This window comes from Mytilus trossulus, chromosome 6, assembly GCF_036588685.1.
Source record: "Mytilus trossulus isolate FHL-02 chromosome 6, PNRI_Mtr1.1.1.hap1, whole genome shotgun sequence".
Classification (NCBI taxonomy): Eukaryota; Metazoa; Mollusca; class Bivalvia; order Mytilida; family Mytilidae; genus Mytilus; species Mytilus trossulus.
In genome coordinates, this window is record NC_086378.1 from 26,821,710 (window position 1) to 26,844,831 (window position 23,122).

Consider the following 23,122-nt stretch of genomic DNA (forward strand, 5'->3'; position numbering starts at 1 on the left):
CATGATGAGGAACATGTAATACATGGAAAGCTGGTTCAGTACTCTTTTACAAACCGTTTATGTCATAAACGTGCATATTTATATAAACAGTATTTTCCATAGACTTAATACCAAGGAGTTTAAATGTTAAACTAAAGTGTTTTGGTGTGTCCGCGGCAATAATCGTCGGATATGGCAATACAACTTTTCAAACATAGGGAGTGATGATGCACATGTTTCACTTAAACTTGGCTTAAATTAGAATTTGAATGTCTTCGTGTGATATCTTTATGAATCTGTTTAGATTATGACTATCAAGAGCGACAATCCTTAGTTTTTCGACTTTTGGTTTTGTAACATTGTTTCAAAATGTATGCTGTGCATTCGTTTTTTATGTGTTTTGTCATTTAATTTTGCCATGTGATTATGGACTTTCCGATTAAATTTGCCTCTGACTTAATCATATTTGTGATTTTACTTTTTGTTTGAACGCGGAATAATTTCCATTAACTACTGTATAAAAGTTGTTGGTCGTCCAATTATGTTAAAGGGTCACAAAAGAGAAAAATAACGATGGACACACGGTTTTATCTGTTTAAATATGATGAAACATGCGTGTTTTATATGTATTTTGTATGTCAGAACACGTCGAAGATACCGTATTAGTTTTTATTACAAATATTATAAATTTTGGGGAGGATTTTAGATTAGTTATTTATGTTCGATAATAAGTTGATACATTTGACTTACATTATACTGTAAACTTGATAATTCGCGAGCGATTTTGTGTTGGTTTTTTTTGTGACAAGAAAGAAGAGAAGAACAATATCATTGTGCATATAAATCGCCTCGAATGCATAACACCGTGAGTATTTCCTATTTAACTACATAATTATGTAGAAATTATATGTAGTCGAGAATATCACATTTAATAGCAGAGACACTTTTCTAAAGTCTTTCATATGTAAACAGTTCGCTGGCAAATGCTATAATTCCCTTCAATGTTTCTTCCCCAGATGGGATGATAGTGCTAGATGGTAGAACAAAGCCATGTCGTCCAGTATCCCGTAATTCTACGGTATATGAATATTTAATACCAGCGCCACCTTTAGCGAAGTCGTCAGCTCCTCCAGCAGCTGGATCTATTAATAAAAAAAAACGTATTTTATGTTCTTAAAACGTTTTAAAATTAACACGAAACAACATGAACATAAAAGTATTATTAACTTTTTGTTTACATCTCCCTTGGTTGGTACTCGTGTATACATGGCCACCTAGATGAAACCAATATATCTGTTTGTTTGTTTTCAACATAATGGGATTTTATTCGACTCTCATACAAGTGAGAGGTTCAGCTATCGATAAAAAAAGGTTTAGTCCACTATTTTCTAAAAAAGAAATGGTATATTCCACGTCAGGAATAAATTAGTTGTTATCCAGTCGGTTGATGTGTTTAAGATTTTTATTTTGCCATTTGATTTGGGACTTTCCGATTTGAATGTTATTCGGAGTTCAATTATTTTGTAATTTTTACTTCTTATGTATTGGTCAGCAATCATTCATATACAATATTAGGTCAATGAAAGAAAAATATAAACATTTTTGTATGAGGCTGGGAAACTGGGAAAGGGCGAGGTTCTACTGAGCCCTTCCACAGTTTTGCAACAAAGTTAAAAACAAATAATTTTTATGACATTGACCTAATATTGTTTTCAACTTAAACAAATACATTGATAGCTTTTTAAATAGAAACACAGATGTCAAACTTATTTTCATCCCTAAATGAACCCCCGATTGTGAAGAAAGTGTTCCATGATGATGATATTGACATCATACAAAATATAGCTACATGTAATGATGTATGTTAGTATATTTATAAAACAAACACAACCAGTTTCATTATAAAGAACATTTTCGTTTTACAGTTCCTGCCTAGGCAAATATGCACAAACATTACAAGAACGAACATATACTATTGATTTTCTGCACTTAAACACAAAACTTACATAAATCTGTTGCATCACCGCCAGTGGTGTAATAGGCATGATGGGAAGGGTAGATAGCAGAAACTCCTCGCCCAGCCATGTGTTTCTGTAGAATAAAAGAGAGAATAAACATAAATTTTCTTAAGTAATGCTTACCATAAATCTTTTCGCTCTTAAAAGATAAACAAATCGTGTACGTTTCTTTACCGTTAGAATATGAATCTTATAATTGTTAAGAAAATAACAGAGTTGTTGTGCCGAGCTGGCGCTTCCCTGACAAACAATATACACACATGGAAGCACTGTATTCGCGAACCGTAGAGGAGACATTTCATTGAAATTGACCTGAGAATAAAAAATATGTCCCGTTGCAGGTGACCTATTGTTTGAGGGGTCCATCGCAGGTATCCTATTGCAAGGCAACACATGTTCTCCTGTCAGTCATTTTCCTGAACAGTCGATACTAGTATTCCGATCTAATTATTTGATAAATTGTTGATTTGTTTTCAATCTGAATACGCATTAACAATGACCAACTGTATGTTCAACAATAATAGAATGCACTTATATAAACAGTATATAACTGTAAACTTTTATTAATAAAAAGAAAAAATACAATAAAAAAAATTAACTCCGAGGACAATTAAAAACCAAAAGTCACTAATCAATTGGCAAAATCAATCGCTCAATCACATCTAACGATTGGACAACAATCGTAATATTCCTGACTTGGTACAGGCATTTCCTTATGTAGAAATAGTTACTTATACCTGTTTTTATATCTAGCTTAATCTCTCTCTTGTATTGACAACAATGTGTGAACAAAACGGTTATTTCAAAAAGGCGATTTATTATAAAAAAATCCATGTAAGTTAACAAAAAGTGCTGTTTTCATAAAGTATCAACAAAAAGTAGTGTGCACCATATCAAATTGTACAGACTGCAAAAACTATATCGCCAACTTATTTAGAACTAAATGTCCGTGATATTCAAAACCAACACCAATCTTACCAGATCTGCCAAATCAGAAGGAAGACTAGTAGTATATCCCCATGGCCAAAGCCACAGCTGTCCATAAGAGTGCAAATTAAGGTAGGCTATTGCCTGACCTCTAAGACTTTGCATCAAATGACCTACTGCTAGGGCCTCTGGTTCTGAGAAAGCTTTAGTTCCAGCAAATGTCTCCTCACATTCATCTCTGCTTCCGCCGACCGCTGTAATATAAAGATATTTTACAGTAAAAATACTGTGCTATGCGTGAATATGGTATATATCTTAATATAAATTGGCAGATACATTATATTTAAGATAGATATTGACGCGGCTATCAACTAAAATGAGTTCCCATCGTATCAGATTATTAGAGGAGTGTAGAAAAGGAGATGCACAATTTCATTGTGTGTTTTTAAAAATGATAAAAACAAATAATTACATTAGATGAATGTTTCATTACAAAACGTTATTCTGATTGGCTAACTGCACATCACGTGTTATTCCTTAAGCAATTGTATCACTCAATAAAACTTCTCATCCATGATAACACGAGGTCCCACAATAAAGTGCACAGGAGAATTAAATAAAAAAAAATAAAAAATTCGTGTTTAGATTATCGCAGCTAAAAAATGTAATTATAAGTATTGAATGCTTCTTTTTGTAACTTCATAGGGTTGTTAAAGCGTTGACCGTGTGCCCATTTTTAGAATGAAGCGCTTCCGCGCTTCATACAAAATGAACCTCGGTCAACGCTTTACACCCCAATGAAATTACAAAAAGAAGCATTCAATTCTTAATTAAATAACAAAACTGTATGTTCTACATAAGATACCGTGACATTTGAAAATTAGGTATTAAAAAAGGCAGTCAGATATTGTTATGTTTTTATCACAAGTTGGTTGAACCTTATTGAAAAACCATTTCACAGATGTTCCTAATGTCGACAATTCAATCTTTTATTTTTACGAATGTAACCTACCAAATAAGACTATTTACCGGATTTGTAATTACAACACAACTAGTGCCACATGTGGAGCAGAATCAGCTTACCCTTCTGAGCATCTGATATCACCCCCAGTTTTTGGTAGGGTTTGTGTTGCTTAATGTTTTGTAATATGTACTCTCTTTTGTCTGTTTATTTTTCTGTTTAGACCATGGCATTGTCAGTTGATTTTCGATCTATGAATTTGACTTTCCCTCTGATATCGTTGGCTCATCTTGTATTTTAACAATGACATACTAAACCAAGTGCCTAGGGAAATGAACTCAAACTGTATCCCAACATTTATCATATTCTAAAGACCTGAAAAACAAATCTGACCGGTCTCTAAATGGAAATCATGTGATATAAAAAAAAAAAAAAAAAGAGAAGACATATTTTATCAAAATGAACGATTGATATCTCCCATTCTTTGCTATTGTAATCACCAATAAAGTGATAGTCTTGAAAAATGTTACATTGTAATTCTTCACAACTGTCCCATACATTTACTTTCGTAAGTTAGGTAATCACCTCTTAATCAATTTCAAATGGAATCTTATCTTGGCCAATGTCATCTGAAATGATGACCATGAGGTAATACCAAAATATTTCTTGGTTACATGTACACATTGGAAAAAACAGTGGTGTAAAATAACCGTCAACAATAAAATTGAGAATGGAAACGAGGAATGTGTCAAAGAGTCAACAACCCGACCAAATAAAAAAACAACAGCAGAAGGTCACCTACAGGTCTTCAATGTAGTGAGAAATTCCCGCACCCGGCGGCGTCTTTTAGCTGGCCCCTAAACAAATATATACTAGTTCAGTGATAATGAACGCCATTCTAATTTCCAAATTGTACAAAAGAAACTAAAATTAAAATAATACAAGACTAACTAAGGCCGCAGGCTCCTGAATTGGGACCGGCGCAAAAATGCGGTGGGGTTAAACATGTTTGTGAGATCTCAACCCTCCCCTATACCTCTAACCAATGTAGAAAAGTAAACGTATAACAATACGCACATTAAAACTATATAAGCTATATACACATTTCTGTATGATATAAAAGTTCAAAATAAATTCTAAACCATATGTGTTAATGTCGATGGCCTAGGAGTAGACTGAAATGTGGTTGGCGATGAGGAATTCCCATAAATAATTCGCATCAACACCAAAAAAACAAAAAAAAGTTCTGACGTATAACAGTTAACTTGTAGAAAAAAATGATTTATAATAATACCTGGATTCCAGTGAAATCCAAAATTTCTATTGAGATCAACACCAGTACATGTCCCTGTTACGCTATGAGAGGATGCTCGATTCTTTCTCCACATTCTATTCTGAAATACCATTGATATAAATACTATTCTCAGAATCATTCTCGATTGATACTTTTCCTTGCTTTTCTCTGAAATTTGCATTATGACGTCATGAAAAAAGGCGACCATGTCGGATGTCGTCAATAAGAAGGAACACATCATTTTGCTGATCGTTCGATCAGATAAATTATGATAGTCTGGGTATCGTTAAAAAAACATCAGAGAAACAGAATCACCACTAAATCTCTAGAAAAACGATATTTATAAACTCTCGACAATTAAATGATAAATATTTGAAACGCTCTGCGAGCCTTGTGTAACTGTCTCGAATGGATAAATATCGTATCACACTCGACGCAGTGGTAAAATCGATATGTTTCATTCCTCTCAAACATCACAGTTTTACGTAACAGTTATACACCGAGAGATGGGTGTGTCTGGGTAAAATACCCCGTCGGCTGGAGGACGGAGAGGTTTCTTATCCAAACAAGCCGTATCAGGAGTTGTATAGCTAACTTACACACGATGCTTAATCCTATATTTGTTAATATTGATAACTAAATGAAAAATAACGTATAGCATATATATAGAAAATATCAAACTATGATTTATAAGAATTTTTTTTTTTCTATTTTACATTATTTATATGAACCCTCACCAGTAACATCACTGTGGCTATCTTCGTTCAAACTTTGACAACTAGTTTTACAAATGTCAAAGTTGCTGTTTTGTATATTCCCGTCAAATCCATGTGTTCATGTGGATCAGCATGTCAAGGTTGACATGCATTACTTTTACAAAAATAAATGCATTCTTCCTCTTGAATACAGTTGCCAATACAGACGGGTATAAGATGGACTTTATACAATGCATGTCACGGTTTTATATATACCTATCCCCTTTCTTCTTAAGAATAAACAAACATTCATATTATGACAAACTGAGGTATAGGTTGACTAGATCTGAATAGACCCCCCTCCCCCGTTTGGCAATCTAGGAGCTAGAACTCCTTTTGTTTTTTATCAACGCTTTAGAATAGAGACATATGAAGGGGTTTAAAAAAGATTGCATACAAGCAAAGGATCATTTAGATGATTTTTTTAATTCAAAATAGATGCGTTATAATATTTTTTTTAAGATCTTAGAACACATTGATGTGAACTCAATTAGTAATTTCTTACATGTGTGTTCCTGCTTATTATAACATAATCAATTCCTATTTTTATGAATAACAACAGACTGTTATTTGGGTTGTAGAAGCAGGGGTTTCTTGAAATCCCGCTCGTAACATCGTTGGTTCAAAATCCATTGTTCTTCGTAACAATAGATATATTACCACAAAGAACTTGGAATTTCATCCATTAGAGAAATACACACAAATGAAAAACGAAATAAATTCATTTACATTTTTTAGGTATATAATGTATCAAGTATTTGTCGTTTTCTAAGTTTACCTACATTGCTTTTTTGTAGTTTTTGATATACATTGATTTACATTTTTTTGCCAGCAGTTTAAATAACTTGGATTGCTTTAGTTCTTGTATGTTATATCAAGTCCTTGTCGTTTTATAAGTTTACTTACATTTGTTCTTGAGTACTCGTATCCATCTGGATTCATCAGTGGTAAAAGGTACCAGTCAAATTTCTGCAACATTGAAGTTATCTCTGGGTTGTTATCATGATTCATGGTGAGCTAAATGTGAAGAAGATTAATGTTAATTGGTAAGTTACGTCACTCATAATTCATATCATAAACATTGAAAAGTAAAATCACGAAAATATTTCCGGTAAACTCCGAGGATTTTACAAAACGGAAAGTCCCTTATCAAATAGCAAAAGCAAAAGCTGAAACACATCAAATGAAAAGATAACAACTGTCATATTCCTGACTTGGTACATGCGTTTTGTTTATTTTGGGGTTCATCAAATTATAATTCTATCATAATCTGTGGAATTGTAAAATAAGCTATGATATGTTTGATACATTTGTACATTATTTGATAATAATTCCTTTTAACGATGAAAAGATGTTACCAAAGTTATACCATTGTATATCAATTATTTGTATTTATAGATTCCTTTAAATTTTCTCAGTATTCGTTATTAAGTGTGAGCAGAGAACAAACCTGATCGATGATGTACATTACAACAGCAGTAGAAATCCATTCTCTAGCATGTATACCTCCGTCGATTATTATCGCTTTCTTTGACCCCCCTGAGCTGACCTGTACAAATAAAAATAACTGATGATCATAAAATACATATGAAACCTCACATTAAAAAAAAAGATGCATACATTTTTTATTACAAAATGGATAGTTTTCATTATTTAACTTTTAATTTTAATTTGTCCGCATTTAGAAGAAGTTTACTTTTTTAAATTTATAGCGTGTACCTTCTCGTAAAAATCCGGTAATCGCAATACGCAAGGGTCTGTCAATGAAATAAAATATCATCTGATTGAACATGTTAAACACGTGCTCAATAAACATGTTGGTATTTTAGTTGATTGTTTACTCTAAGGTGGCAAACGGTTAACTTCGGAATTAAAACATGGCATTCAATGAGCTGCTACATTTGTTAAATCATAACAGACAGAGAAAAATGACGATTATACGATATACATTATGTATTTGCGTCAAAAATTATAAATCGTGCACAGAAGACAGAGTTTGTAATTTATACATGCATAAGTTCAAGAATAAGATAATCATTATATTTCACCAGGCACTCGTTTCATATCATTTTAACTAAGGATTTTCTTATCCCAGGCATAGATAACCTTAGCCGTATTTGGCACAACTTTTTGGAATTTTGGATCCTCAATGCTCTTCAACTTTGTACTTGTTTGACTTTATAATATTTTGATATGAGCGTCACTGATGAGTCTTATGTAGACGAAACGCGCGTCTGGCGTACTAAATTAAAATCCTGGTACCTTTGATAACTATTTACACCACTGGGTCGATGCCACTGCTGGTGGACGTTTCGTCCCCGAGGGTATCACCAGCCCAGTAGTCAACACTTCGGTGTTGACATGAATATCAATAATGTGATAATTTTTATAAATTTCCTGTTTACAAAACTTTGAATTTTTCGAAAAACTAAGGATTTTCTTATCCCAGGCATAGATAACCTTAGCCGTATTTGGCACAACTTTTTGGAATTTTGGATCCTCAATGCTCTTCAACTTTGTACTTGTTTGACTTTATAATATTTTGATATGAGCGTCACTGATGAGTCTTATGTAGACGAAACGCGCGTCTGGCGTACTAAATTATAATCCTGGTACCTTTGATAACTATTTAATAAACGATATCTTTTAAGATATATTTTCATACATTATTTTATCTGCTATTTAAACTGTTGAATATTTTTCACTGCATCTTTTTAAGAAACTCAAAACATTATCAGTCAGCGTCCTATTTTTTACGTTTTAAAATGCTAAATTTATAATTGCTAGTCTTCATGATTCATATATTTTACCCATATCAGACAACCAAAATGAATATACTATATGTATACACTTAGTTGTAAGCTTGAAATGACAAAATAGTGAAAATTGAGGAATTATCATGAAGATTATATCTAATTCCAGAAGTACGTAAACAGACAAGCGCCTGTTGAGCAACACATCTAATCCATGAGGGTTGTTTTAAAAGCGCTAGCCGTTTTACTTGCCTTTAGATACTTGATCGACCTTCCTTGAACGCTATGACCAGCAGTGTGTACAGTTGCGTAACGAGATGCTAATGCCACGGCATCTAAGTGATTGGAGATCTGTGGTGAAAAACAAATGATTAGATTTAATGTTCTACTTAAATAAAAGAAGGACGAACCAAACCAAAGGGACAGTCAAACTCAAAAATCTACAACAAACTGACAACGCCATGGCTAAAAATGAAAAAGACAAACAGACAAATAGTACACATTACACAACATGGAAAACTAAAGAATAAGCAACACGAACCCCACCAAAAACTAGGGGCGATCTCAGGTGCTCCAGAAAGGTAAACATATTCTGCTCTACAAATAAATAAATAAGTACATAATATAAATTTTATTTCCAAAAATACCATCTCTAATTCAGGACCAAAGTGTTCTGACGGTACGTCATATTCCGTCGTGTTAACTACAACACATTTCTGTCCTTAAAACATTGGTAACTCTCTTTCATCTTGTAACAGTATTAAAACATTTGACTTTTCTACTCTTTACACAAGTATTCCACATTCCAAACTAAAAGACAAATTAAAAGAGTTGGTATTACTTTGCTTCATAAAAAAGAATGGCCAACGTAGATACAAGTATCTTGTCTTAGGGAGGGATAAATCATACTTTGTAAAGAATCATTCTGATTCAAACAAAAAATTCTCTGAAACCGATATTATCAAGATGCTTGATTTCTTGATTGACAACATATTTGTTACGTTCGGAGGACGTGTTTTTCAACAGACTGTCGGCATCCCAATGGGAACAAACTGTGCCCCTCTACTTGCTGACTTGTTTCTTTATTATTATGAGGCTGACTTCATGCAGGAACTTCTTAGGAAGAAAGATAAGAAGTTAGCAATATCCTTTAACTCTACTTTCCGCTATATAGATGACGTTCTTTCACTAAACAATTCAAAATTTGGTGACTATGTGGATCGCATCTATCCCATCGAATTGGAGATAAAGGATACTACAGATACAGTTAAGTCGGCTTCATATCTTGACTTACATCTAGAAATTGACAATGAGGGTCGGTTGAAGACAAAACTTTACGACAAAAGAGATGATTTCAGCTTTCCAATTGTGAACTTTCCATTTCTAAGTAGCAACATTCCAGCAGCACCTGCATACGGGGTATATATCTCCCAATTGATACGATATTCCCGTGCTTGCATTTCCTATCATGATTTTCTTGATAGAGGGTTACTGCTCACAAGGAAGCTATTAAACCAAGAGTTCCAAATGGTGAAGTTGAAATCATCCCTTCGTAAATTTTACGGACGCCATCACGAGTTGGTTGACCGTTATGGAATAACCGTTTCACAAATGATATCGGATATGTTCCTTACGTCGTAACTACAATCCCCTTCCCTTTCATGAATTTGACCTACCGAATTAGACTATTTACCGGATTTGTAATCACATAAGGTAGCAATAAACAGTTAGGAAAAAATACTAAAATTTGCCCTTATGAATTTTACCATTCCCTTTTCATTGCTTTCTTGCAATATCAAGCTTACTGTTTGTGTCATATATGGGCATATGTATGTAATCAGAATCTTCCATAGATTTTATTTCCAGCATATAAAATGGTAAAATATAATTTCTTTTTGGTGTATCCATGGCAACAATCTGCATTTATTTGTTAGAAAATATTGCAAAAAGGGGGGAAAGATGTCACATATTTCCCCAAAATTTGGCTAAAAGTAGAATTTCAATCGCTTGAAGTAATACCTTTTCTGAAACTGTGTACATATATCATTCAGCAAATCCAATGAAAATCATATGTCTTTCGTCTCATTTTTTTGTAAAATTGCGTCAAAAACTTCGTGTAGAAAAAGATTGTTTGTAAACAGTACATTAATTTCTGGACCGATGGCCGGTCTAACTATGAAAATACGGACTGTCAAACAGAAAACAGCCCATAAAACATGTAAAAAATAATCTTGATGCTCTTATAAACCATCTTTGAAGGCTAAATTAGCACTCATCTGTCTAAAAATGAATTTTATTACACAATAACTTTCCTATTTGAAAAATCCACAGGGGCCATAATGCGAAACTAAACTCCTAACTGTGTATTGCTACCTTAATAGTAAATATTTTTTTCAAATTCTCCCTTTTAACTTATTTTCTGAGTTCTGCTAGCTAAAACAAGTAAAATGGCCTTTAATTTTTCAAAATTGGTTGAGTAATGAATATTTTATGAAGGTTAGCAGTTGAGACTGAAACGCTACAAAAACTGATTTTAAGAAAGGTGCCAAGTCAAAGTGTAAAATCTTGTCTCTACCTCAATTTTTAGCCAAATCTTAAAAACTGTACCTCTTTTGTCAGTTTTTTAATGTTGAATATCATAATAAGATACCTGATGATGCAACATTGTACAAAATTTAGCAATTTTAAGCATAAAAATGTTAATCTTTATGCTTATTGCATACCATAGACTTGATTAAAAAACTTGGTGATAGGGAATCAATTTCTTAAATCTGATTTAACTATACATTTAATATATGCTAAAATGTAACATGAAATCTTGATAAAAACAATAATTTGGTATATTCGCAAGAAAAAAAACAACGCGTTCAATACTTGGGCTACTACATACAGCCCAATCCATCAGAAGCAAGCGCTAAGCCGATATAGTACAAATATAAGCCTAGTGTCAAAATGTCTAATTTTGGTTGCTAAGGACTGTAAACAATAAAATTGACACATATTGTCATTGTTAAACACTTAATTTACTCAGAATTTGATTTTGAATCTAAATATCAATAGATCTGTGGCATGAAAAGTCTTAAATTCTACAATTCTGAGCTTGGTAAGTATGCCATAAGGTAGCAATAAACAGTTAGGAAAAAATACTAAAATTTGCCCTTATGAATTTTACCATTCCCTTTTCATTGCTTTCTTGCAATATCAAGCTTACTGTTTGTGTCATATATGGGCATATGTATGTAATCAGAATCTTCCATAGATTTTATTTCCAGTATATAAAATGGTAAAATATAATTTCTTTTTGGTGTATCCATGGCAACAATCTGCATTTATTTGTTAGAAAATATTGCAAAAAGGGGGGAAAGATGTCACATATTTCCCCAAAATTTGGCTAAAAGTAGAATTTCAATCGCTTGAAGTAATACCTTTTCTGAAACTGTGTACATATATCATTCAGCAAATCCAATGAAAATCATATGTCTTTCGTCTCATTTTTTTGTAAAATTGCGTCAAAAACTTCGTGTAGAAAAAGATTGTTTGTAAACAGTACATTAATTTCTGGACCGATGGCCGGTCTAACTATGAAAATACGGACTGGCAAACAGAAAACAGCCCATAAAACATGTAAAAAATAATCTTGATGCTCTTATAAACCATCTTTGAAGGCTAAATTAGCACTCATCTGTCTAAAAATGAATTTTATTACACAATAACTTTCCTATTTGAAAAATCCACAGGGGCCATAATGCGAAACTAAACTCCTAACTGTGTATTGCTACCTAAGCAACACGACGGGTGCCGCATGTGGAGCAGGATCTGCTTACCCTTCCGGAGCACCTGAGATCACCCCTGGTTTTTGGTGGGGTTCGTGTTGTTTATTCTTTGGTTTTCTATGTTGTGTCATGTGTCCTATTGTTTTTCTGTTTGTCTTTTTGATTTTTAGCCATGGCGTTGTCAGTTTGTTTTAGATTTACGAGTTTGACTGTCCCTTAGGTATCTTTCGTCCCTCTTTCCTTTACTTGATATAGTTCTTCTATTCGTCACTGTGTACATATTTTACCTGAATAAAGGTAATTGTTATATAAAGATCAGGACACATAATCATCTATGAATTAACTCATTTATCCATTCTCAATTTTATGTTTTATCATGATAGATTTAGGTCTAGGATTGATACGCCAGACGTGTATTTCGTTCAACTCTGCGCCACAATGTCCTGAAATTGGCACCAAATGAACACAGAATAAAGGAAATGTTTAAATTGAGATATCTTATCGTAGAATGCTTATGTGACATAATAACATAATAGCTAGAATGAAAATGTGACATAGTTACCTGGTTGCTAGACTGATAATGTGACATTATTTACTTTATAACTGGAATGATAGTTTGACCTAATTAATTGATAACTAGAATGATGATATCGACTCGGCTTTGTTTTCTCTCAACTGAGTTATTACTTTCAAACAGCGGTATACCACTGTCACTTTATTATATGACATAATTACCTGATAGCTGGACTGATAATGTGCCATATTTACCTCATATTTGGAATGATAATTTGACATAATCACTTGATAGATAGAACGATGATATGACCTAATTACCTGATAACTTCAATGAGAATGTGAAATTATTATCTCACTTCTAGAAGGATGATGGAACATAATAACCTGATAACTGGAATGATAATGTGACATAATAACCTGATAGCTAGAATGATAATATGCCGTAATAACCTGATAGCTTGAATGAGAATGTGAAATTATTATCTCACAGCTAGAAGGATAATGGAACATAATAACCTGATAACTGGAATGATAATAATTACCAAAAAGCTGGATTGATAATATGACATAAGTACCTGAACGCTGGAATGATAATAAGGCATAATTACCTGATAGCTTGAATTATAATGAGATATAAATACATGATAGCTTGAATTATAATTTGATATAATTACCTGATAGCTTGAATTATAATGAAACATAATAACCTGATAGCTGTAATGATACTATGACATAATTAAATGATAGCTTGATTGACAATATAATATTATTACCTTATAGCTGGAATGATACTATGACATAATTAAATGATAGCTTGGTTGACAATATGACATAATTACCTGATAGCTGGAATGATAATATGATATTATTAAATGATAGCTTTGTTGACAATATAACATAATTACCTGATAGCTGTAATGATACTATGACATAATTAAATGATAGCTTAATTTGCAATATGACATAATTACCTGGAAACTTGAATGATAATGTGACAAACTAAAGCTAGCTGCTGCTCTGGATTTCACGTGTGAAGTATGGACATTTTCATTTTCGATTAGTCTGAAAGAGATAACACGTTATTTTTTGGAATGACCGTAACAATTGTTTATTTTTATTATAATAAGACAAATGTTATACTAAGAGTGAGTAACTCTTTGTATAAGCTACTTGGATTCATTTATTTTCGTGGGTATCAATTTTCATGGATTGCTGAAAACTTACTTATTCGTGGATATTTTATTTCGTGGTTTTGACAATCTCTGTATACAAAGCCTATTGGAAATGTGTTATTCGTTGAGCACTTGAATTCGTGAACCAAAAGTTGTGATTTTCACCGAGGCCAAAGGCCGAGAGCGAATGTCATGCTTCTGGCGTTGATAAATCATATGGTTGTAACACGTACACGATATGTTATCGACCTTCTCAAAATTAAAAGGAATCAAGTTGTCCCGGTCCTATATCTCATTTTGTTCATAACTTACCCAAATGCTTGTCTAATTTTTAGGTAATGGTAAACAGTTTTGAATCATTTAACTGTGCATAGTTACACGTAGTTGTTGGAGGCGGATCTTTGGTAGTCGCTGAAACATTCAATCACCATGTACAATGTAATCCGTGTGCATCACATTCTATTGTTAAAAACAGTAAACCTTACCCTTGCTGTCTGTGTGTTACTCGTGCCATTTTGTAGATGTCCGTTTACGCTTTCGTCGATTAAATTTAGTCTATATTAACTGCAATTTGTATATCTTTAACGACATATTGAATATAATTTCACTTCTTACTTTTGTAGGTCTTTAATCCATGTCATGTAATTGGTTCCAAGGGATTTCAGTTCTGCCACAAATTCCTTGAGATTATGTGCGTCAACATGAATATCCAGTGTACTATTGAGGGACTTTGGTATGTTCCAAATATCAACCTACAAGAATTGAAAATATCATTACGTGTCTCTTTCTAACATTTATTTATTCAAACAAAACCAATGTATTATAAATCCTTATTGTTATCTATATCGAGTGTCATTTTTCTACTGACTTTTACGGAGCACATGAATTTACATTCTGGTTTTATTGAGATTTGTGTTGTTTCATCTAATAAAATGAGACATATATCCACAAAAGTGCAAGGGCTATATAGCTCGTCAAGTTGGTTAAAATCTTCCATTTTTCAGCTCTAGGATAACGGTATCGGTAACTTTACATAGTTTCTATGTTTTATTATATTAAAATAACAAAATTAAAGTACTAACATTGTATTTTTTACCCAGGTCTACAATTTTCAGAATATCATCCGAACTCTTTGGAAGAATACGAAGCACCTGATTCCTGAAAAATAAATCGTCAAGACTATTATTTGTTCCATTAAAAATTTAACAACATTAACATGATAAAGAACGGAATAATTATGTGAATATTTGTTATCCTTAGAACAAAAAAAAATGTGCTGTACATTCTTTAAATTTAAATGTGTTTAGGACAGGAATGTGTGCATAATTTAATTTTAAAAAACTGGTATTCCATTTAAAATCAACCATTATAACATTATATTACTCACATACCCATCGAATCTTTTCTTGCTAGATGGTAGTCCGGTTGTAAACGTAACTGCCAACAGCAAGAACAGGAAGAAACTCCTCATGCTGAAATCATGAAACAATATATTGTACAGTCATATGAAACATATTCTAGATTTCTAACATCTGTGCATTTAGTAAACGTATTGAATCCTGCACAATTCATTTGCACGTAGTCAAAGGTTGATTATAAGAATGATGGTCTGTGCGACGTCCTGTGTCAGACATTGAAACTAAGCACAAAAAAAGGACCGCATGCATTTGGGTATATGCCCAGCCGACTAGTTAATAAAGCGATATTTTCATTGGATAACACTATTAATGAAGCACAACCTAACTTCATTTTAGCATAAGCTAAATTCATTAATTATAAGCTAAATTCATCTGTGCATAAGCTAAATCCATTTTAGCATGAGCTGAATTTATTTTAGCATAAGCTTAAATCATTTTACAATAATCTAAATCCATTTTATCATAACCTGAATTTTTAAGCTAAAATCATTTTAAAATAAGCTGAATTCATTTAAGCATAAGCTTAATTCATTTTAGCATAAGCTAAAGTCATTTAAGCGTAAGCATATTTCATTTTAGCATAAGCTAAATTCATTTTAGCATAAGCTAAATTCATTTTAGCATAAGCTAAATTCATTTTAGCATAAGCTGATTTCATTGAATATTTTACTAAATGAATTAAGTATATGCTAAAATTGACCTGGCTTGTATGATCATATATGCGAAGTTTAATATTTATGACCTTAATTCCGTGCCGATATTTCTTTATAAGCTGAACAATTCAGCATATGCTAAATTGATTCAAGCTTATACTAAAATGAATTCAGCTTATGCTAAAATGAATTAAGTTTCTGCTTGGATGAATTTAGCTTATGCTAAAAATCATTTCAGCATAAGCTTGAATGAATTTAACATATGCTAAAAGCTAATATTATGACCCTGATTGTGCGACTTACCAAAGGAATATATTGTAGTATATGTGTTATGTACAAGTTGCAATTTTGTACAGGTCACATTTACAAAAATATTGCTTTAAAATGGTTTTAACATGTTCAAAGTTTGAAAAAAATAATAAAGCGGAATATACATGCACGATTGAAATTTATTAAATAGTAAAGAACAATAATCAAAAGCAAAATAATGCTACATTTTTATTCATTTTAGAAAAAGAGTTTTTTTTTACTAGTTGCAACAAGACAAAGACATGTGATACCTTGAGACGCACCCTTTCATTCTTCTACATTAACTCCTACTAGTCTTACAGCTGAACTAGCTTTCTGTAACTGCGAGTACTCTTAGATCAATACTTAGTGTGTTTTTACTGTTGGGATATACAAGTGCCTGGACACATACACTTTGTGTTTTGTTATTTTGTATTTCTATTTGTATCCTTCTGATGAGTTAAGTCTTTTTCAACTGAATTTTAAAGTTCGTTCTTATTTTGTACTGTTGTCCCAGGTTATGGTAGGTTTGTGAACCCGCTAACATGTTTAACCCCGCCCAATGCATATCACTCATTGGGACTTCAAACATATTTAAAGTTGCATTTGCAAAATAAATTATCTGGTTTCTAAACATGTATCGCATAATTTGTCAAACTTTAGTTCTAATTTTATAGACATTGTATTAATTGCATTGTCAGTAATGTGTTCGGTCCCGAAAAAAGGGTATTCACTATCAGTAATATTGGATGCATAATTTGATTCGAATGTTGCTTGTGAGTCTTCAGTTGGAATACCAGGTGAGCATACCTGATAATGTGCATTTTAAAAGCCTTTAAGGTATTTAAAAGCAATTATAAAAACTATTTATCTTGTCATTAACAGTATCAAAAAAGTACCACACTAACATGAAAGGACGATAGCAAACAAAAAACTGAAAATGTTATTGAGGTTTAAGGCATTTGTTGTAATAATAGAAATATATTTTTATTTTAAGATTTTGTAAAAGTTAAAACCATTTTTAAGACATATTTTGTACATATTATAATAGTTATCAAAAGTACCAGGATTATAATTCAGTACGACGGACGCGCGTTTCTTCTACATAAGACTCATCATTGACGCTTTAATCGAAATATTTATAAAGCCAAACAAGTACAAAGTTGAAGAGCATTGAGGATCAAAAATTCCAAAAAGATGTGCCCAATACGGCTAAGGTAATCTATGCCTGGAAATATTTTACGCATAAAATCGTTTTAGTTAAGCCTTGAATAAAACTTAAATATTATTTACAACATGTACACTTGCTTTTTAGTGGGTTTTTTCTGAGTTTTACTCTAAACGCAAGAAATTTGAAGGCCTCATGCAGATATCCAATACATATCTTAAACTAAACATACTGATATATGAATGATGATAGATCAATAAACCTTTTTGTATTCTCGAATTCAATTGAACAAAAAGTGTCCTTATATATAGACATAAGAAGATGTGGTATGAGTGTCAATGAGACAACTATCCATTCAAATCACAATTTATAATAGTAAACCCTTATAACTTTGCCTTAACATGCATGTATATGATGTATAACATGTCGAATATGTAAAAGAGAGAAGAAACATACCAAAGAAACATTCTAACTGATAAGTTTAAAACAAATGAAGTATGGCGTATGGCTAAAAGGTATAAGACCAACAAACTATTGAAAGTACACAATATACAACATAGAATAATTAATACCTCAGCAATGAGATCCCCAATTACACTGGGATGATATCAAATGCTCCAGAACGCTTCCTCCAGAAGGGTAAAAGGTCATGCATCGTTTGAAACTCGTTATTTAAAAGATCTATCGGATGCAACACTGTGTTTTGATGGGTGGTTGAGGTTAATGACATTTTATCTGATACTAGACAGTTTTATTTATATCACTTCCTTGTCTAGTTGGTAAATTGGAACGTTTTAAATTTTTATTAGCAGTAACATATTGTTTTCAATTATTCAATCCTTATAAAGTGTTCTTGATATTAACATACTATGAGAAATGTACACATACCTGATCAAATGAAATGTCCCAAAGTAACGTAACTTCTTATCAGGATCAGATATAAACTATCGAAACGTAAGTTGGCAGTCAAAAGGTCAGACACCTCGTGACACTTTAGTAGTTAAATATCTTGATATAGTTCAGAAGAAATAAATGTTTTGTCTTTTATTATATACCCCTTTTTAATTTAATCACGAGATTGAGACGGAATGAACGAAGCAAGATGTTTGCAAAGAAATCAATGCAGTCAATTACTTTGTGAAAACGACAAAAGCCATTTGGGAGGAAATAAAATAAGACAAAACCACAGCATGAGAACGATAAGTTCTCATATATGTCCAAACAGCCCAATGCAATTAAACTTCCGCTTAAAGGTTAGTTACTAAATGGATAATTCGGTAAAAAGCCGGTTGATGAAGAATAGATTATGGAAAATAATTTGTTAATGCTTGTTGCATGATGATTTCAAATGATTATTTGTTGTATTGTGTGTTTTTTTTTTACATGCATAAATAAAGCCCACTGTAAAGACAACCTTCCGATTAAACTTTTTTTGACTGCAACTAATTACTAAAAGTATTTTTCTTTTCTTTCCATAAATATTTATAGATATTGTATCAAAAGTTTACTTTCTTTTGTCTTCAGAATTAATAAACGAATTTTGGAAGCAAGAAGCACAGAAAACATTTTATCCAGCAAACATCCGCCAATAGCATTACAGCAGATAGAAAGGTAAAAGGTGAAGATGCGACCATCACGATTATTATCGACTGACTGTTCATCCACTGTATAAACTTAAACAGTCAATATATATGATACAATCCGATTAGCGATACTCTCTTATTCCTACTTTCATGTCCTTTTTACTATAAATTTAAATCTGTGTTCATAGAACGAACCAGATGGAAAAGTAGAAGTAGTAGATGTGTCTTGCCAACTTGTTTTAATTTTTAATTTCTATTACTAGAATTGTTTTAGATCTTGAAGGACAAATACTCTTATGTGTGTTTTATTTTTCTGGGGAAAAACCGTCAACCAGTTCGCTTGACTAATTGAGTCCCAATTAACGAACAACTTCTTTGTAAATTTTAAGTTTTTGCCAAACAGTTAAATACATTATTTGACATCAGTTGACCATGTTGACTGAAGAAATATTATTTTGATTGAACTTAAGGATAAACTCATCATAGGTACCAGGATTTATTTTGCATTTACGCCAGACGCGCGTTTCGTCTACAAAAGACTCATCAGTGGCGCTCGAACCCAAAAAGGTTGAAAAGGCCAAATAAAGTAAGAAGTTGAAGAGCATTGATGACCACTATTCCTAAAACTTTTCCAAATACAGCTAAGATAGTCTACTCCTGGGGTAGAAAAGCCTTAAAATTTCAAAAATTCAAAACTTTGGTAAACAGTTAACAGTTATCAAAAGTACCAGGATTATAATTTATAAATATGAACATATCAATGATAAGCTATGTCACCACAGTGTAACCCTCGGGGAATTTAAACTCCACCAAAAGTGGTATCGACCCAGTTCTTGTAAATAAACTCATCATAGATACCAGGATTAAATTATGCATTCACGCCAGACACGCGTTTCGTCTACAAAAGATGCATCAGTGACTCTCGAATCCAAAAAAGTTTTAAAGGCCAAATAAACTACGAAGTTAAAGACAATTGATGACCAAAATTCACAAACTTTTTGCCAAATACAGGTAAGGTAGTCTATTCCATAGGTAGAAAATCCTTAGAATTTCAAAAATTAAAAAGTTTGTAAACGGTAATTTATAAATATGACCTCATCAATGATAATTCATGTCAGTACATAATTTAGACTACTGGGCTGGAAATACCCTCGAGGGACTCAAACTCTACCAGCAGTGGCATCGACCCAGAAGTTGTTACTAAACGCAACATAAATACCAGGATTAAATTTTGCATTTACGTAGGAGGCGCGTGATAAAATCCCTTCTTCCTAGATAATGAAGATGTTTATTAAAATAAAATTGAGAAAGGAAATGGTGAATGTGTCAAAACGACAACCACCCGAGCATAGAGCAGACAACAGTCGAAGGCTACCAATGGGTCTTCAATATAGCGAGAATTCCCGCACCCGTAGGTGTCCGTCAGCTGGCCCCTTAAAAATATGCATACTAGTACAGTGAAGATGGACGTCATACTTAACTCCGAATTATACACACGAAACTAAAATAAAAATCATACAAGACGAACAAAGTCCAGATGCTCCTGAATTGGGACAGGCGCAAAATTGCAGCGGGGTTAAACATGTTTATGAGATCTCAATCCTCCCCCTATACCTCTAGCCAATGTAGAAAAGTAAACGCATAAAAACATTAAAATTTAGCTCAAGTGAAGTCCGAGTCCGATGTCAAAAGATGTAAAAAAAAAAAAAAAAAAAAAAAAAAATGACAGTAATACATAAATAACAACAGACTACTAGCAGTTAACTGACATGCCACCTCTAGACCTCAATTAAACTGATTGAAATATTATGTCTTCATCATATGAATATCAGGCACAATCCCTGCCGTTAGGGGTTTAGTATCATACTATCACAAAATATATGAGAATAACATTATATATCTAATTCTTAATTGCATGTTGGAATTTTGCCATCTAACAAGACAAAGATGTAGTATCACACATAATATCAAAGCCAAAATGTTTCGGGTTACCTAGGAAATAATCTTTATGTAGCCTAAAAAAAAGGTAATGTAACGCAGTATTCAAAAAAACATAAGTAATGTAGCCTTAAAGTAAACAAATTTCATGACGGCTAAACAACAAGTTACCAGAAATAAGTCTGAATTAAATATATTATGTTTTAGATAATTGCCCATGCTGTAACTGCTGGTACTTATAAGCATTTCCGTTGGAACAATTTTTGCTAAAACTTAAGTTACACGAAACCTTATTCTCACTTATTGGCATTCAAATGCTGAGAAAAATGAAATAAAACCTTAAAGCTAACCAGTGACATAACAATTATATACATTTATATAGTCATAATTATAGTATTTACGCGGTAATATGTGACCGTGACTGAGAAAATGGATCCAAATGAGATTTAAAAATATAATAATGAAACAGTAACCTTGTGTATCGTTTCTACATTCGAAAACTCATTTGATGAATTTCGGCTTTTACTTTTGCTATTTGTCAAATGACTTTCCGTTTTGAATTTTCCTCGGAATTAAGTATTTTTGTGATTTTACTTTTTACACAATAAGCAAATACTTGGATAAAGTTGCTTTGGAAATAATGTTTATAAATTTAACCATCTTGTTTAGGAATGTGAACTTGTTATAAATGAGTAGGTTGATAAATCTCAAATAAAATTATGTGCATAATCGTTTACGTGTTAAGCATAATGATTAGATACAGCCTTAATGAAATTCTAGATTAAGAAAATATTCTCATTATCTTAAAAGCGATCATAAAATAAATGTACAAATGACAAGGCGGCTTATTTCTGTGATTTCCTTAAATAATTTAATTAAAAGTCATATAAAAACTTTTAATCTTTAAATGTTTTTATTTGCAAACCTTTACTCTGTAAAGTTGTACAACCTACTGTCACCATAAAAAAAATGACTAGATAAAAGCAACAGCAGTATTCGACTGTTTAAAAGTAATAAATCGATTGAGGGAAATCAAATCCGGGTTTCATACTGAAAGTGAGGGAAAACATAAATGATAAGAGAAAAACGACGGAACAATAGAAAGACTGAAGTGCAACAAAAACAAATAAAATAACTGTATTTTTGGCATCTTCTAGTGACCCTCGGTAAATAGTTAATACATCTAATCCATACGGCTTTGTAGCCATTTTTGTGTTTTCTGAACAATAACGATTACCATATACTGTTGTTTACTATGCTGTGTCCCTTTTAATTTTAAATACATGTTCATGAAATTATATTAAATAGATTATTGTTTTTGCTGAGTAAGTATTTGTCAGTAACGAACTATAAATATTGGTGTGTAATTCCCTGTCCCAAATACTTATTTGGATGGCTTTTTTGTCCTTTGAACAACAAACATCAGAATATAAAATACGCATTTTTTTGTGTCCAGAGGTTTTTTTTAATTTAAAATGAGCAACAGCTTTACTCCGAAAATATATATATGACACATATTCACATCCTTTAAGAGTGCATTTTTAACGAAATATAATTATGGGTTAAGCTGTTTCATAAATCTAAATGTCATTGGTGAGTAACACAAGTGTTTTAAGATAACCCAACGCACGCATGCATTCTCGTTTATTTTTGTCTCAATTTTCTTAATTGTTTCAGGGTGTCTATAGTTTGTGCTAATATTTGCAAATCACGAATCTACTAAACTATTTTATATCACAAAACATAGTCAAGAATATTATATAAATGTTTTTTTGTATTTGAACAGGTCAGGAAGCATTTATTGCTACACATTATAATTGAAGTTTAGGTGGGATCAGGTATAGAAAGCGACGTCATTCGAATTTATCACTGGTAGTAAAAAGATTTTACGATACAATACCCACATACAAATATTTCTTGTGGTAC

At 32.3% G+C, this 23,122-nt stretch overlaps 1 protein-coding gene across 1 annotated transcript; it reads right to left on the minus strand.

The window, feature by feature from the left end:
• Positions 1–892: 892 nt before the first annotated feature.
• On the minus strand, positions 893–18,660 carry LOC134721006 (carboxypeptidase B-like). The gene is made up of 12 exons (XM_063583650.1): positions 18,564–18,660; positions 15,540–15,620; positions 15,231–15,306; positions 14,764–14,900; positions 13,948–14,038; positions 8,940–9,038; positions 7,385–7,483; positions 6,841–6,951; positions 5,180–5,279; positions 2,976–3,178; positions 1,986–2,070; positions 893–1,121 (listed from the first exon to the last, which is right to left on the minus strand). Exons 2-12 carry the CDS (start codon positions 15,617–15,619, stop codon positions 928–930), a joined length of 1,275 nt encoding a protein of 424 aa, XP_063439720.1. The 5' UTR covers position 15,620; positions 18,564–18,660; the 3' UTR covers positions 893–927.
• Between the last annotated feature and the right edge of the window lie 4,462 nt (positions 18,661–23,122).